The 12,835-nt window shown below is 41.8% G+C and overlaps 1 protein-coding gene across 5 annotated transcripts in view; it reads right to left on the reverse strand.

The window, feature by feature from the left end:
- The window catches only part of RIPOR2 (RHO family interacting cell polarization regulator 2), a 193,160-nt gene that overhangs the window by 29,254 nt on the left and 151,071 nt on the right, over nt 1–12,835 (reverse strand). For all 5 annotated transcript variants that reach the window (XM_085845225.1, XM_085845220.1, XM_085845224.1 and 2 more), the window contains 6 exons: nt 10,450–11,061; nt 8,877–9,001; nt 7,711–7,882; nt 6,762–6,900; nt 6,171–6,335; nt 5,345–5,485 (listed from right to left, as the gene is read on the reverse strand). In XM_085845225.1, the coding sequence (XP_085701351.1) occupies nt 5,345–5,485; nt 6,171–6,335; nt 6,762–6,900; nt 7,711–7,882; nt 8,877–9,001; nt 10,450–11,061 (1,354 nt within the window). The remainder of the gene's footprint in view (nt 1–5,344; nt 5,486–6,170; nt 6,336–6,761; nt 6,901–7,710; nt 7,883–8,876; nt 9,002–10,449; nt 11,062–12,835) is intronic.

A 12,835-nucleotide genomic window follows, 5' to 3' on the forward strand; every position in this document is an offset into this window, starting at 1 on the left:
CTGGGCCCTTCATGTGGCATCTCAAAGCTGGACAGAACTTTCGCTATACCTCATCATGTGGAAATAAATCACAGCATCAAGTCGGCCGTGGGCAGAAGAAGATAAACTCCATAAATCACGAAGGCAGTGCTCAGATTTCTATGGGAAGACACCCTGATTCCATTTGATCGAGTGTAAATTATTTGTAATAATTTACATTGGTTTTACATTGTTGATTGCGTTATTTGTATGACATCACAATATGAGGTCCCTATCACGAGTGAATTACCTAACTCGTTGAAGAATGGTTGTCGATTGCGATGTAACAATGCTAATTTGTGAATAAGGTGAGGGTTGTTGGACCTCATCCAAACAATAAAACTAAGAATAATTCATTAGACCATAATTATTTTAATATACGGAGTGAAAAACTCTTAAAAATGCCTGAAAAACTGAACATTCACTCAACTGTATTGCAAAGTCAATTATTACCTTCGCTACTGAAGGTGGACGGAGGTTATGTTTTCACCCCCAATCTGTTTGTCTGCTTGTTTGTTTGGCTGTGAGCAGAATTTCTCAAAAATTTTAAGGACGGATTCAGACGAAGCTTGGTGGACAGGTTGGGAGTGTGACAGGGACGAATGATAAGATTTTGGTGAAGATCCGGATCCAGATCCGAGAATTTTTAAAGTGATTCTCCACCATCGAGTAATAGCGCCAAAAGTGATATATAGCTTGGTATTTCAAAAACTGTGGATGGATTATGACAAAACTTGGTGGATGAGTTTGGTAAGTGACAAGAACAAGCCAAATCGATTTTGAAGCAGCTCCGACCGATCAGTGGTATACAAAACGTAAACTGCTCAGCCTGGCGGAGGTATGTGCTCCACCGAGTGCCGTTGGAGTTTTCATGTACCGTAATACATTTGTCTGACAGTAGAAATGCTGACATTGCGATCTGATTGACAAAATATGTAAGCAAACAAGTATCTCAGGAGATTTAAATGAAATTATTTTTTAATATTGAAAATGTCAATTTTCAATTGAAATATTTGAAACAGACACACAGACACACAGGCACACAGGTCAATTGAAAATATTGACCCCGTAGGTCACACCGAGATGGGGCATTTGTAATCCAAGACGATATTTCTGAAAAATGATGACTCGTGTAAAGAAATAAATTGTGCACTATGAGAAAACAATAGGTCAAAGCCAAGAGTTCATCGACCGATCAATCTCAAAATAAATTTGACTTCAGCTTTATTACGGTTTTCGCCTTTTCTGCTGATACTTTGTTCAAGTCAAATATGATCAGGATTCGAACGTGTGAAGTCAATGAAACTTTGCCATTTTTGCACTGTTATTAGTTCCATTTGATCATTTGTGCTGCTCAAATCTCAAATTCCAATTTGTCACATATATTCACAAGACTATAAATTGTGTTTGGCGATGGCACCTTTACTGTTCTCGTCAAGGATCTTTGAGCAGCACAAATTCCCTGACACGCAGCGTGTGACGGTGGGATCCCAGGTTCAAATCCCATAGAATGGGTGTTTGTCCATCCACGTACTAATATCGTTGCAATTTATGTAAAAGTGACATCGACTTCATGTCTTTCTCCTGCGTATGATATTTGTGTAAGGCCCTCTATGAACAGGCATTAGATCTCTGTTTTCAACTGACTCGTCGGAAGTCGAGAATTTACGAAGGCAATAAATGTCTGCTTTGTTCATCAATAATGGCAGCGGATGCATTGCGATCGAGTAGACGTGTTGAAATCTTCATTAGATCGAAGCCACACAACACACGACTTTCAAAATGACGTAATCCATCTCAGAATGCTCGGTGTTCCCTAGGAAACTGGGAAACAACCCGATTAATCTGGTATTTTCAGGGCGAAATTAAATAGCTTGCGTGTCCGGGATAAGGATTGTTTCCTGAAATGGCTCGTAAAGCTTCGAAAACGAGGAGAAAAATCTTGGAAAAGTACCGAGAGAAAAGGCTGTGCCTCTGCACAACGAAAGACTTGGAGAACTTTCTCAGCTCACTAAATGGGCAGCTGCTCATGGTACATACTCCAGACCACGTGGGTTGGTGCAAGGTCCGAGTGGATGGGCGTGCGCTACACAACCACCCGATGGATCATTATCAATGAATGGAATGTGTATTCTGAACACCAATGAGAAGGACATATCTGGAGCTTGTGCATGTACAGAGTAAGTTTATTTACTATTAATCATGTTGAGAGAGAGAGGGGGGGGGCTCTACGGGAGCCGTGAGGACTGTTATAAATATACTGTATTATATTTAGTTCCGAGGCAACAAGAGAAATTATACTCGGTTTTTACAACCACTTATAAAAGTTGGAGCGTCTAAGTGTGCGTGTGTTCTATCCATGTCCAATGGTAGAAGGTAGAGTGTATTAACATATAATCGTACAAACACGACTCCTCTCATCCACGGATATATATATATATATATATATATATATATATATATATATATATATATATATATATATTTATATATATATTATTCCTATGTATCCCCGAGTCCGATTTGCAATTATGAACACAATTATGGTTAACCATTTTGAAATTGCCACTCTTTTGTTTAAACGCTGAAAATTATATTTAAAAGACGATTTGAATTATAGATTTCATGCGAGTAATGGTAGGTTAAATAGAAGTGCCCTGAGAGTCGAACTCCGTCAGTGTAAAAACACACACACACACACACACACACACACACACACACACACACACACACACACACACACACACACACACAGTGTGTACATACGGAAAAGGCCTCGTTTGTATACCATGCCTCATCATTTCGAAAGTCACGTATCAAGAACATGTAGAGCAACTCGCAATGGTGTGGTTTCCAAAGACTACAGTGTAAATCTTTGTTAACAGCTGAGATTTAACACAACAACCAGGTCTATACCTAGAGTATTTGGCACCCGGGACAGACCCTTCCTTTGGCAGCCCTCCTCCCTCTCCCCGAGGCGGACCCTTCCTTTGGCACCCCCTCCCCCGAGGTGGAACCTTCCCTAAGCACCCCCACAGGTGAACCCTTTCTTTGGCAACCCCCCCCCCCCCAGGCAGACCTTTCCTCTGGAAGCCCCCTCCCCCGAGGTGGACGCTTCCCTTGGCACCCCCCTCCCCGAGGCGGACGCTTCCACTGACACCCCCTCCCCTGAGGCGGATTCTTCCTTTGGCACCCCCCAGGTGAACCCTTTCTTTGGCAACCCCTCCTTCCCCCCGTCAGACCCTTCCCTTTGCACCTCCCCCCACCCCCAATATGAATAATTAAAAAAATTAAATACACAGAAGACATATATTAGGTTTGCAAGTAAAATTTCAAGTGGATTACTGGGCTGTAACTGGAGTAAGCAAATTGGAAATAAGAAAAATGCAGGAAATTAAAAAATCCAGCAGACAGGTAATACTGCTGGGCATTGATATAACAAAAACACATCTTCAACCACAGAAAAACACATCACCAGGAAGAATATTTAAAAAGGAAACAGAAAATCCTGCGTCAAGGAACGCTCGGCGATTACATGACTTCATTTCCGTTGCGATGTTTTTTCCTGCCCATTAACTATTTAATGGCGGAGATTAACTTTTCAGAAGGCCTGTAAATACAGTACAGTTAATGTACTTAACTTTTCATAATGAAATGGTTAACCCATAAAGCGAGTCGAGCTACCATGGCGGCCCAGACGTGGTGTGGAGACGTGGTGTCATGTGGCACATGAGTTAAATAGAGTTTTGGGAAGGGGAATTTGGTGGAGACAAAGGTCGTTCCTGGAGAGAGAGGAAAGCTTCACCACCCCCCCCCCCATACCTCAATTTTTCCATGAAACTAGATTATGTTTTTTAATCCCCAAAAATCAGCATGGATTACAAAAATAATGCTTGGATGGGAGGAGAAAAGTAAGTCAAATTTGGCTGAGAGAGCCCCATACACGGTGTCACCCATTATTTGGAGGGCAGTAGGCCACGCAAGTAAGCAAGACGTTGCTACAGATAGGGACACGGATTCAGAGGTATTCCGCAGGGATTCTGGGAAATGGAGCTTCTGATGCAGACTGCACCACCATGCCACAACACTTGACCACTGGTATGAGCATTTGATCTATTAAAACATGAGATGAATAACTAGAAAGGGAAATGCGTGAATACAGGGCATAGTGTGAGAGAAAAGTTTATTTTAGCACAACATTTAAAAATGTGTCAGAAACCTGTAGGGAGCAATCCATATCAAAAGCCTGACATTTTAAAGAATATTTTTCTTTTGCTGATGACACCATTCAGACAAAAGTATGCGTCCATGACAGAATCTTTAAAATTTTGGCTTGAGGAATGGTCCCTTGGTGTTGTAATGTTTAAAGATTATCTTTCTTTCTCGAAGAAAAGGATAGGAGCAAACAAGATGGATGTACACGGATGCAGCTCTGCATGGAGGTGCCACCAGGCCAGCCCATAGCGCTCGTACTCCGAGTCGCTCCAGACGGTTCGCTCTTCAAATTTCTGCACATACTTTGCCAATTCTTTCCGACATATTTAACTTTGAGGGTTAGTCTTTAAATTTGCCTGTAAAGCAGTGGTTAAGTCAACATTTGTGTCCATCTGGGTCGAAATGCTCTCAATATTGCTGACGTGTATTGATTATGTCATGGTGTATACCACCAGGCTTCAGCCTAAGACGGGCACGAACCTGCACGCACATCTCCCGACGTGGTCCACAAATTTTTCATCCACTCCGAAATGGCCAAGAATGTTTCATTCTCATGTTTTGTCTGTGATTTTGTTATGGAATTAAGAAGCGATTCAAACCTCGTGAGTTACCTTCAATATGCCCGCTCTCGTGCTATCCTGTGGGGATGATGTATTTATTGTGTGTGTCCGCATTCCATCCGATGAATGTTAAGGTGCGCTTTTCTCTCTTGCTATAACTTAATAAAGCACAACATTTGATGTATTGCCTGGTGTAAAGTGGCGGTATGTTAATGCTGTACTGCATGGGTGGTGTGCTCGACGCTAGGGGGTTCGCTTTCCATTTGTTACCTTCCCAATAACTCAATGAATGCACAGAATGAATTTGTTCACCTTAATGGAACTCTACTGCACTGTAATCGATCTGTTGTTATAATTTCCCCCTTTTTTTTTTTTTACAACAACCCGGAGAAAAAGTAAACGCTTAGCCAAACACGTGCTCAAAACCTTTTAGGTCAAGCCGTACAATGTTTCACTGCACGAGGAAAAGTATGAGGTTGCAAGGATGCTAAAATACCATTTTGCAAAAACCGAGTACATAAATAAATAAATAAATGATCTCGCCAACTCACTTTCTCTTGCCCGACGTGCAACAAGATCTTGCAGACCCTCCGAAGCCTCCCTTTCCAGATACATCGTAAACTGGAATAAGGTTATACTGCCTGGTTCTTTCTCCATGTGGTCGCGCATTCCTTTCACCAGCCCCTGCAGCACTGCGCAAGGAAGAAACAAAGGAAGGGTGCAAGAAAATGGGCATACTTAAAGATGGCACAAAAATAAATGCTCTGGTATGTTATTAATTCAGAGGGATCCGACTTTGAATTGCAGTTGCTGCAGATCCAGTGTATAACTCGATTATAATGATCATATTGGGCTGGCAGGATGGCCTCGAGGTACGCACACTCGCCCCAATTATATGCTTCTGTGGGACAAACACGATGCGGGCAACAACGGATTGCATGCTCTCCATTGGTGATGGATCATTATGGCAACAACGGATTGGTGATGGCAGATGTTAATATGAAATGATGAGACCATTCATCTTTCGAGGATATCTACTTATTACACACATAAAGAAATGGGGGGGAGGGGGGGTTTAGAAAAAGAAAATTAATCAAGGGAACATAATGAAGGAAGAAAAATGGTAGAGAAGAAGTAAAGGGAAGGACATATAGTGGATTTGGATCCAAACATATACTATTTAGCTCTTCAGCTACTTTTTTTTTTCCACTGCCTTGAACATTAAACAACTGCATTTGAACATATGAAGTTGAATTGTCCAAAACACATTTGATGATTGGCCAATGATTGAATGATTGAAACAATTTATTGACAAGACTGAGTTGTGGTCACAAAGTTAAGTAATGCCATAAGCTATAACGAGGACAAGAGAACAACCTTCCCCAAGTAGGCCCAAATGTTCCTTCAGCAGTACAGGCTCAACGTATGCTCTCAAGTGCTGCTGGACGATGTCTGACCGCTGGTGGTAGAAGGATGTTCCGGGTAAGCAGATCTCATTCCAAAGGGCCAGGAAACCACCATTGCCTCCATTGTCGGGGTAAACTTGAGTGGGAGAAACAACACAAGGAAAGCGGATAACATGGGCTTCAAGATCATTAAACCGGTCTTGTGCGGCTGTCCCTTAAAAAAAATCATGAGTAAATAATTGGCCACATAAGGCAGGTGGTTATAATAAAGATCATTTAACATTGCCAAATGTTGATCATGCATAGAACCTCGTCATTTAGATGATAAAGTGAGTGAGTGCCTTAAATGTCTCTGCCCATCAAACGGTTGCTTCAACTTTCTTTTTTTTCTCGAGAATGACGAACACCTAAAAAAGTTTGAGTGGCAAAGATGGTCAAGGGATTTTTGAGTTTAATATGAGCTGGAGAGAGCAGCCTCTTTTATTCAATGATGAGAGTCTCCAGGCACCATATAGCATGCAATTAATCGAATGAGCTTCAGGTCGATGATTTGGGGATGTACCGTTGTGAGCCTTCACTGCACGCCCAGCACTGGTCTTCATTGTTACTTCTACGAGCATTCGCAACACGTTGGCCTGGCCATCCAGGAGCTGCATGACGGGAACCTCTGGAGATTCGAGGGAGCGGCAGCGGCGTAGTCTCTAAGGGAACATCACAGTTTTGCTGCAATAAAATGACATTAAACCACAAGTTTCACTGATGCCACATCACGCTTCATGTTCTACATCTTATTCTTCAATTTAAAGGCAAACCGATTTCATACCACATATTTACATCGAATGCTTTGAAAAAGTCAATTAGAAACGGTTGATAACAAAACACGGCTGCCTCCAAAGAAGCTTCCAGAAGATTTAATGAAGCTATGAATTTAATGGCTATCACGGCACGTTTCAAGTTTTTCTTTTGTGGATGTCTAATGAGAGGTCTGAAAATTAGCAGAAAACTGAAGTTCAGACTTTCAGACAACGGCCCGCAGATTGACGAAATCGATCCCAAACCCACGTGTTCATTGACAAAATATCAATAATATTCCAAAGAAAAGCAAAAAGCAGAGTATCATACATAACTATCAACTGCGACATCGATCTCAATTATAAAAACGCTTCATGCATCACGGCCATTCGATAGCGTATTACATCTATCTCCCCGAAGAGTGGAAATTGGCAATAAAACCCGAGGAGTTCTGAGAATTGAGGCCCGAGGTGAAAATGTTTCCTGAACTTACCTCTTTGCAACTCAAGTGAAGGCTCCAGAACACGCATCTGTTTACGTTTATCTTTTAGGAATCTAGTTTCAAGAGCAGCAAGCATACGTTTTTGTAGCAGTAATTTCATTTGACTCCATCTCGGGGGAAGACAAAAGCGGATTTGAACAAATGCAGTTCCACCTTTACACGCGCCCGCTTCACGGAGACCGATATATGAATGCAACAGGAATATTGTTTATCGTACCTCAAGCAGACGCAATATATACTGTGTGTGCTCCAACAAGGCCTGGTCCAGGCCTTCATCTCCCGTCGTCATAGGAACAGGGCTCCCATCTACGCTCGTGCCGATTCCCGTGTCCTCCGTCAGAGCAATGCTCGTCATACCGCTGCTGTTGCTCTGGGACTCAGAATGGTACCTGCGCCAAATCGAGCAATAAAGCTTCGTTCTACCCATACACAATGCAAGGACATACAAGGAACTTCGATGTCGATGCAGGAGGAGGCCATGAGGTGCATTAAGCCTGCTCAATCATGCCATTAACTAAATACCCCGCTATCGCCACGACTGCTAGATACCTCTCTAACTCAATTATAAAAATAGTATATAATGTTTCTGCTGTGGCTACCTTTCCAGGGAGACGATTCCATGTATTTAGTACTGTTTTAGTGAAGCACCGCTTGCCTTACTATCATCCTAACCATATCTTCTTATTCACTGTGAAACTGTGTTCCCTGGTACTATCACTGTCCATTCTGCTGGAAATCTTGTCTGCACTTATTTTGTCTATACCTTTCATTGTCTGAAACATCATTATCTGAAACATTTCAGATTTCTGCTGATGAAACAAACTTCCACATTCTCTTAAATGACAATTCTTCCCTCCAGGTCTTCAAGACAACTGTTCACCACAGTCTCAGATTATCCCCAATCGACAACCATGAGCTTTTCTTCCCTCATTAACCCCATCCCAAGCCTTCTTCCTTCCAGATTTCCAGTTTTTCCTTCCAGAGAGTTTCCTTCTGCATCCATCTTGTCCACGCCATGCATCCTTTCCTGCTCCCCCATTCCTCCTCACGCCTCCTTTTAATATAACTCGTTCAACATCAAGCAGGGATAGTTTGCCAATGGACAACTAATTGGCAACGGAAAACAAGTCAGAATTCATGAGTTATGGCTTTCATAATGTGTTGACCAAACATTTTGACAATCTCTTCCATTGTTAACACTTTGTTCAATGTTCGAGGTACATTTTCAATCTTGATTCAAGGATTATTTTTCAAGTTCTGACTCCGAAATCTTTTCAAAAAAATTATAAAAGGCTGGTGACATCACATGCTGTGGGCAACAATAAGAGTGAGTGCTGTGTGAAAGGCATGGGGGGTAACGATGTGCCCGTGTGCCGTGCTTACCCTTTAACCGGATCCTCGGGGCTGTGCAGATCGTCGTCGGTGTTGAGGAAATCAAAGCTTCCCAATGCGCTCTCCACCGTGAGGCTCGCACTCGAGCCTCGGCTCCGTCCACCGCAAACTGTTCCCTGCAATTCATGAGACGTGATCAGGTTTATAGCCAAAATCAATCAACATAGTGATCAAATTATTTCAGATCCAAAATGTTAAAACGAAAAACATTCATTACTTGAACTGTGATGGTTCAAAGTTGATCAATAATCTTGTTCAATGATCAATGAGGAAGAAAGGAAAAAAAAAGACAAGTTGTGATCGAGGAAACAATAAAGGAAATGGGCAGTGGAAGAACAACAATGGCAATAGTAGATATAACTGAGGACATTGAAACATAAGAACCTGCTAACAACTATAGTGGGAAACTTACGATGATTGCGTTATGTAAAACGTGAAGGAAATTAATAATACACGGGATAAAACTGGTTTTGCTGGCTTGCTTGATGCCGATACTCGGCAAGAGGGGAACACGTCCATTAAGTACATGATACATTGTGAATATGTCTATAAAGCCTGTACTATTATAACGTAAGTATGTTTCTTAAGTACGAACTAGTTGAACGTGAGTACGTCGGTAAAGTACATATCGGTACTATTTTACGACAACAACTACTACTCCAACGATACTATAATCATGACTACTATTTCAACTGCAACAGGACAGGAATATTTGTTGTTTATCGTAACTATCAATAATATTCCAAAGATTATTGATAGTATAGGTACGATCTCTTTCTTCCCAACAGGTCTTCAAGACAGCTGTTCACCACCATCTCAGATCAACAGCCATCCAAAATCATGATCTTTTCTGCACCTGTTAAACCACCCCCACCCTCCTTCCCCGAAAAATTTTTGCTTCCTGTATCCATCTTGTCCACCCCTCGAGTTCTCCCCGATCCCTCATCGTTACCCGCATCCCTTGTTTGTCCTTCTCTGTCTATTTTCAACGTCAGCCCTGCTGTTAGCATTTTCCCCTTCTCTTTCTGCCATTCCGTTTGTTATGTTGCGTCTCGATCCGTGTTCCAGGTCTTCCACAAGCCTTGACTCTGCATACAAAATAAAAACTAGAGCAGCAGGAGAAGCACAGGGGGTTTGTGATTGAAAAGTCTTTCCCTTGTGGGGTTTGTGTGTATTTAATTTTTCATGATTTCAGGTCCTCAAATACTCCTTCAAGCAGCACTTAAGCAACTGGAAACGTATCAGACTACTCGGTACAATTAGCAAATTTTTCTCAAAAGTGTTTTACAAAACTTTTGCAGAACTATTGGCATGTTGCAAATGTGTTTTCTTCCCAAGTGCTACCTTTTCATAAATAGCACGAGGTTTTCATCCAAAGATTTGCTGAAAGCATTTCAAGCCAACCGGCAACATGTAGGCTGGAAAAAAGAGGTTTGATACTCTGTACTTCATTAACAAATGTTTTTGTAGCAAATAAAAATTGATTTCATTTTTTTTAACAGCAGATTGGACAAATTATTATTTTTTTTCCAGAGTGAAAGTCCAAGACATCTGGGTAACTCACTTGCAGAACCTGTTCCAATCTTGTTGCCATCGCATGCAGGTCCTCCAGACCCGGTTGTCCCAGCCAAGCATCCAAGTCTAGATTGAGCATCTGAAGAGCTTCCTCCAGCTTCGTCCCTCCAACCTTTTGTCTCAGACTCCCCCTTGACATTTGTGGTCCTGAACCTGTTCCACTCGAACTAAGCTTCTTCACGAGCTGCCTTGTGACGCTTGTTTCTTCAAGAGCATCCAATTCCACTGGATTCAAGTCCAAGGCATCATCGCCATGTCTGAGGGGGCTGAGATCACCAGAGGAAACCATTTTTCGCTCCATTATGCCTGCAGAAGCATCGTGTTTTGGTCCGTAGTCGGGGTAACTTGGAGTTGTTTTTTGAGAAGTATTTGACATCGAGGCAGCAGATAATCGGTTACTACTCGTGTTCCACCGAGGATTGACTTCCACCCCCTCAGATGATGAGATGCTGTCAGTCTCACAGGCCTTGCAAGCAAAATGACAAGGTGTTGACACAGCCACCTGGCTTTGTGTGGTATCACTCGGGCAGGATGATGGGGCCAGGCTGCTGGAAGAGTTTGAAAACATGGAGGAACCATCATCGCCATTGTCCGATTCATCCTATGGGTGGCAAAGTGAAATATACTCAGGAAAATAATCAGATGCGTGTTCCTTGTGGAATGAGCAATGAAACAGCTTTGAAAACAGCAAACTTGTTTCTGGAAGAAACAATGGCAGAAAAGCAAAAAAACAAAACCATTACAAAATTGAAAGTGTTTCATGATTGCAAGTCCTTGACTATTTATATATAGCAGGCAGCACTTAGAAACAGGAAAGAAATAGCAGACTACTCAATACAATTTACAAAAGTTTCTCGAAAGTGTTTTACAAAACTTTTACAGAACTTCTTGTCTTGTATGCAGCCTGTGGCTGCTAGTTGCATCATTCCTGGAAGCACGGCTGTGCCAATAATACAGTGCCCCTGTTACCAGTGAGCTGGTACTCAAATTTTGTGAACCTCGAAAGGATGAGAGGCTGAGTCAACCCACCTGATGTTATTTTAACGGAAAAGGGGCTCAAACTCAAGACTCCTCAAGATCTCAAGCCAGCCACCTTAACTATTAAGCCAACACCAGGCTTAACAGAACTATTGATAAGGTGCAAAGGTGGTGTTTTCCTCCCAAAATGCACCAGTACAACATAATGTCGAATTGCAATTAGAAATATTAACCAATGAGAGTTTGAAAAGCAATTTATCATTGAAGAAAGATTCATCACCTGCTATTCACGGAGTTGTCAAATGGAATTATGGAAAACCAATTTGTTATCGTTTTGTGAGGGATATTTAGGGTTTTGTCAAAAATACTTCAAAATATTTAATATTGTATAAAATATACTTTCCATTTTCAGAATAAACCTATTCAATTATATTTGCCAGGAACGTTGTATTTAAACATTTTTGACTAAATGTTTTGCTTTAGGAAAAAATTATTATTATTATTATAACTATTTGTTATACTGTACTGTCGGACCGTGACATTTGCGGTTCCACTATTCGCGGACCCCAAGTATTTACGAATCATAAAATGTGACCTGCTTCTACATTCACAGCCCTGTACTTTGCGTATTCAGGGGGGTTTTTTTTCGCGTTTTCGCAGATTTTTTGCGTTTTTTTTTTTTTGCAGGCATATTTGGGGGGGGGGGTCATGTTTTCATGGTTCTTTTGGTGGGTTTTTTGCAGGTGTATTTGCAGTTTTTTGCAGGCGTCATCACGTTTTTTCATCGGACTTTGGTTTTCCCTTATGAATCACAAACCACCAGAAACCTATCCCCCTTTTCCCCATTGAAACAATGCCCCAACATTCTCGCATTTGACATTCATGGAACTTTTCAGGAACATATCCCCCACGAGTGTTAGGGTCTGACAGTGTTTAGAATTATGTTATTCATCAAACAAGTTTGGTCATTCAGACTGTATTATTTTAGGGTATTGTATTGTAAATCCTCGTTAAGATGCAACATCCAAAACAACAAATTTGATAATCTAATAGCATTCAGTGGAATCACATTCATCTCTTTTCATTTGGCTGAACAGCATTCTGCTGTGTCACACAAGATTGTATGTATGTATGTATATATTGTTGTGGTGCCAGGTTCGGAGGCGAGGACGACGGCGAGATGGAGCAGTTGGGCTGACTCCCACCGAACACCGGAATTGGAAGGTCGTCACCCCGGATAACTCCGGAGTCGACGGGTCACATAAAGGACCGTGGTCGCCAATATTTCGATGGCCTGAAGTAGGGTCAAGTTGTTTATTCCAATTTATCTAAGTACTCACACCATCTAAGTACCGGGGAGGCCACACCCACGGCCGGCTTTGTCCGAACTGAGTCGC

Source organism: Eptatretus burgeri, chromosome 11, assembly GCF_056783735.1.
Source record: "Eptatretus burgeri isolate ZD-2024b chromosome 11, Ebu_testis_v1, whole genome shotgun sequence".
In the NCBI taxonomy this organism is placed as follows: Eukaryota; Metazoa; Chordata; class Myxini; order Myxiniformes; family Myxinidae; genus Eptatretus; species Eptatretus burgeri.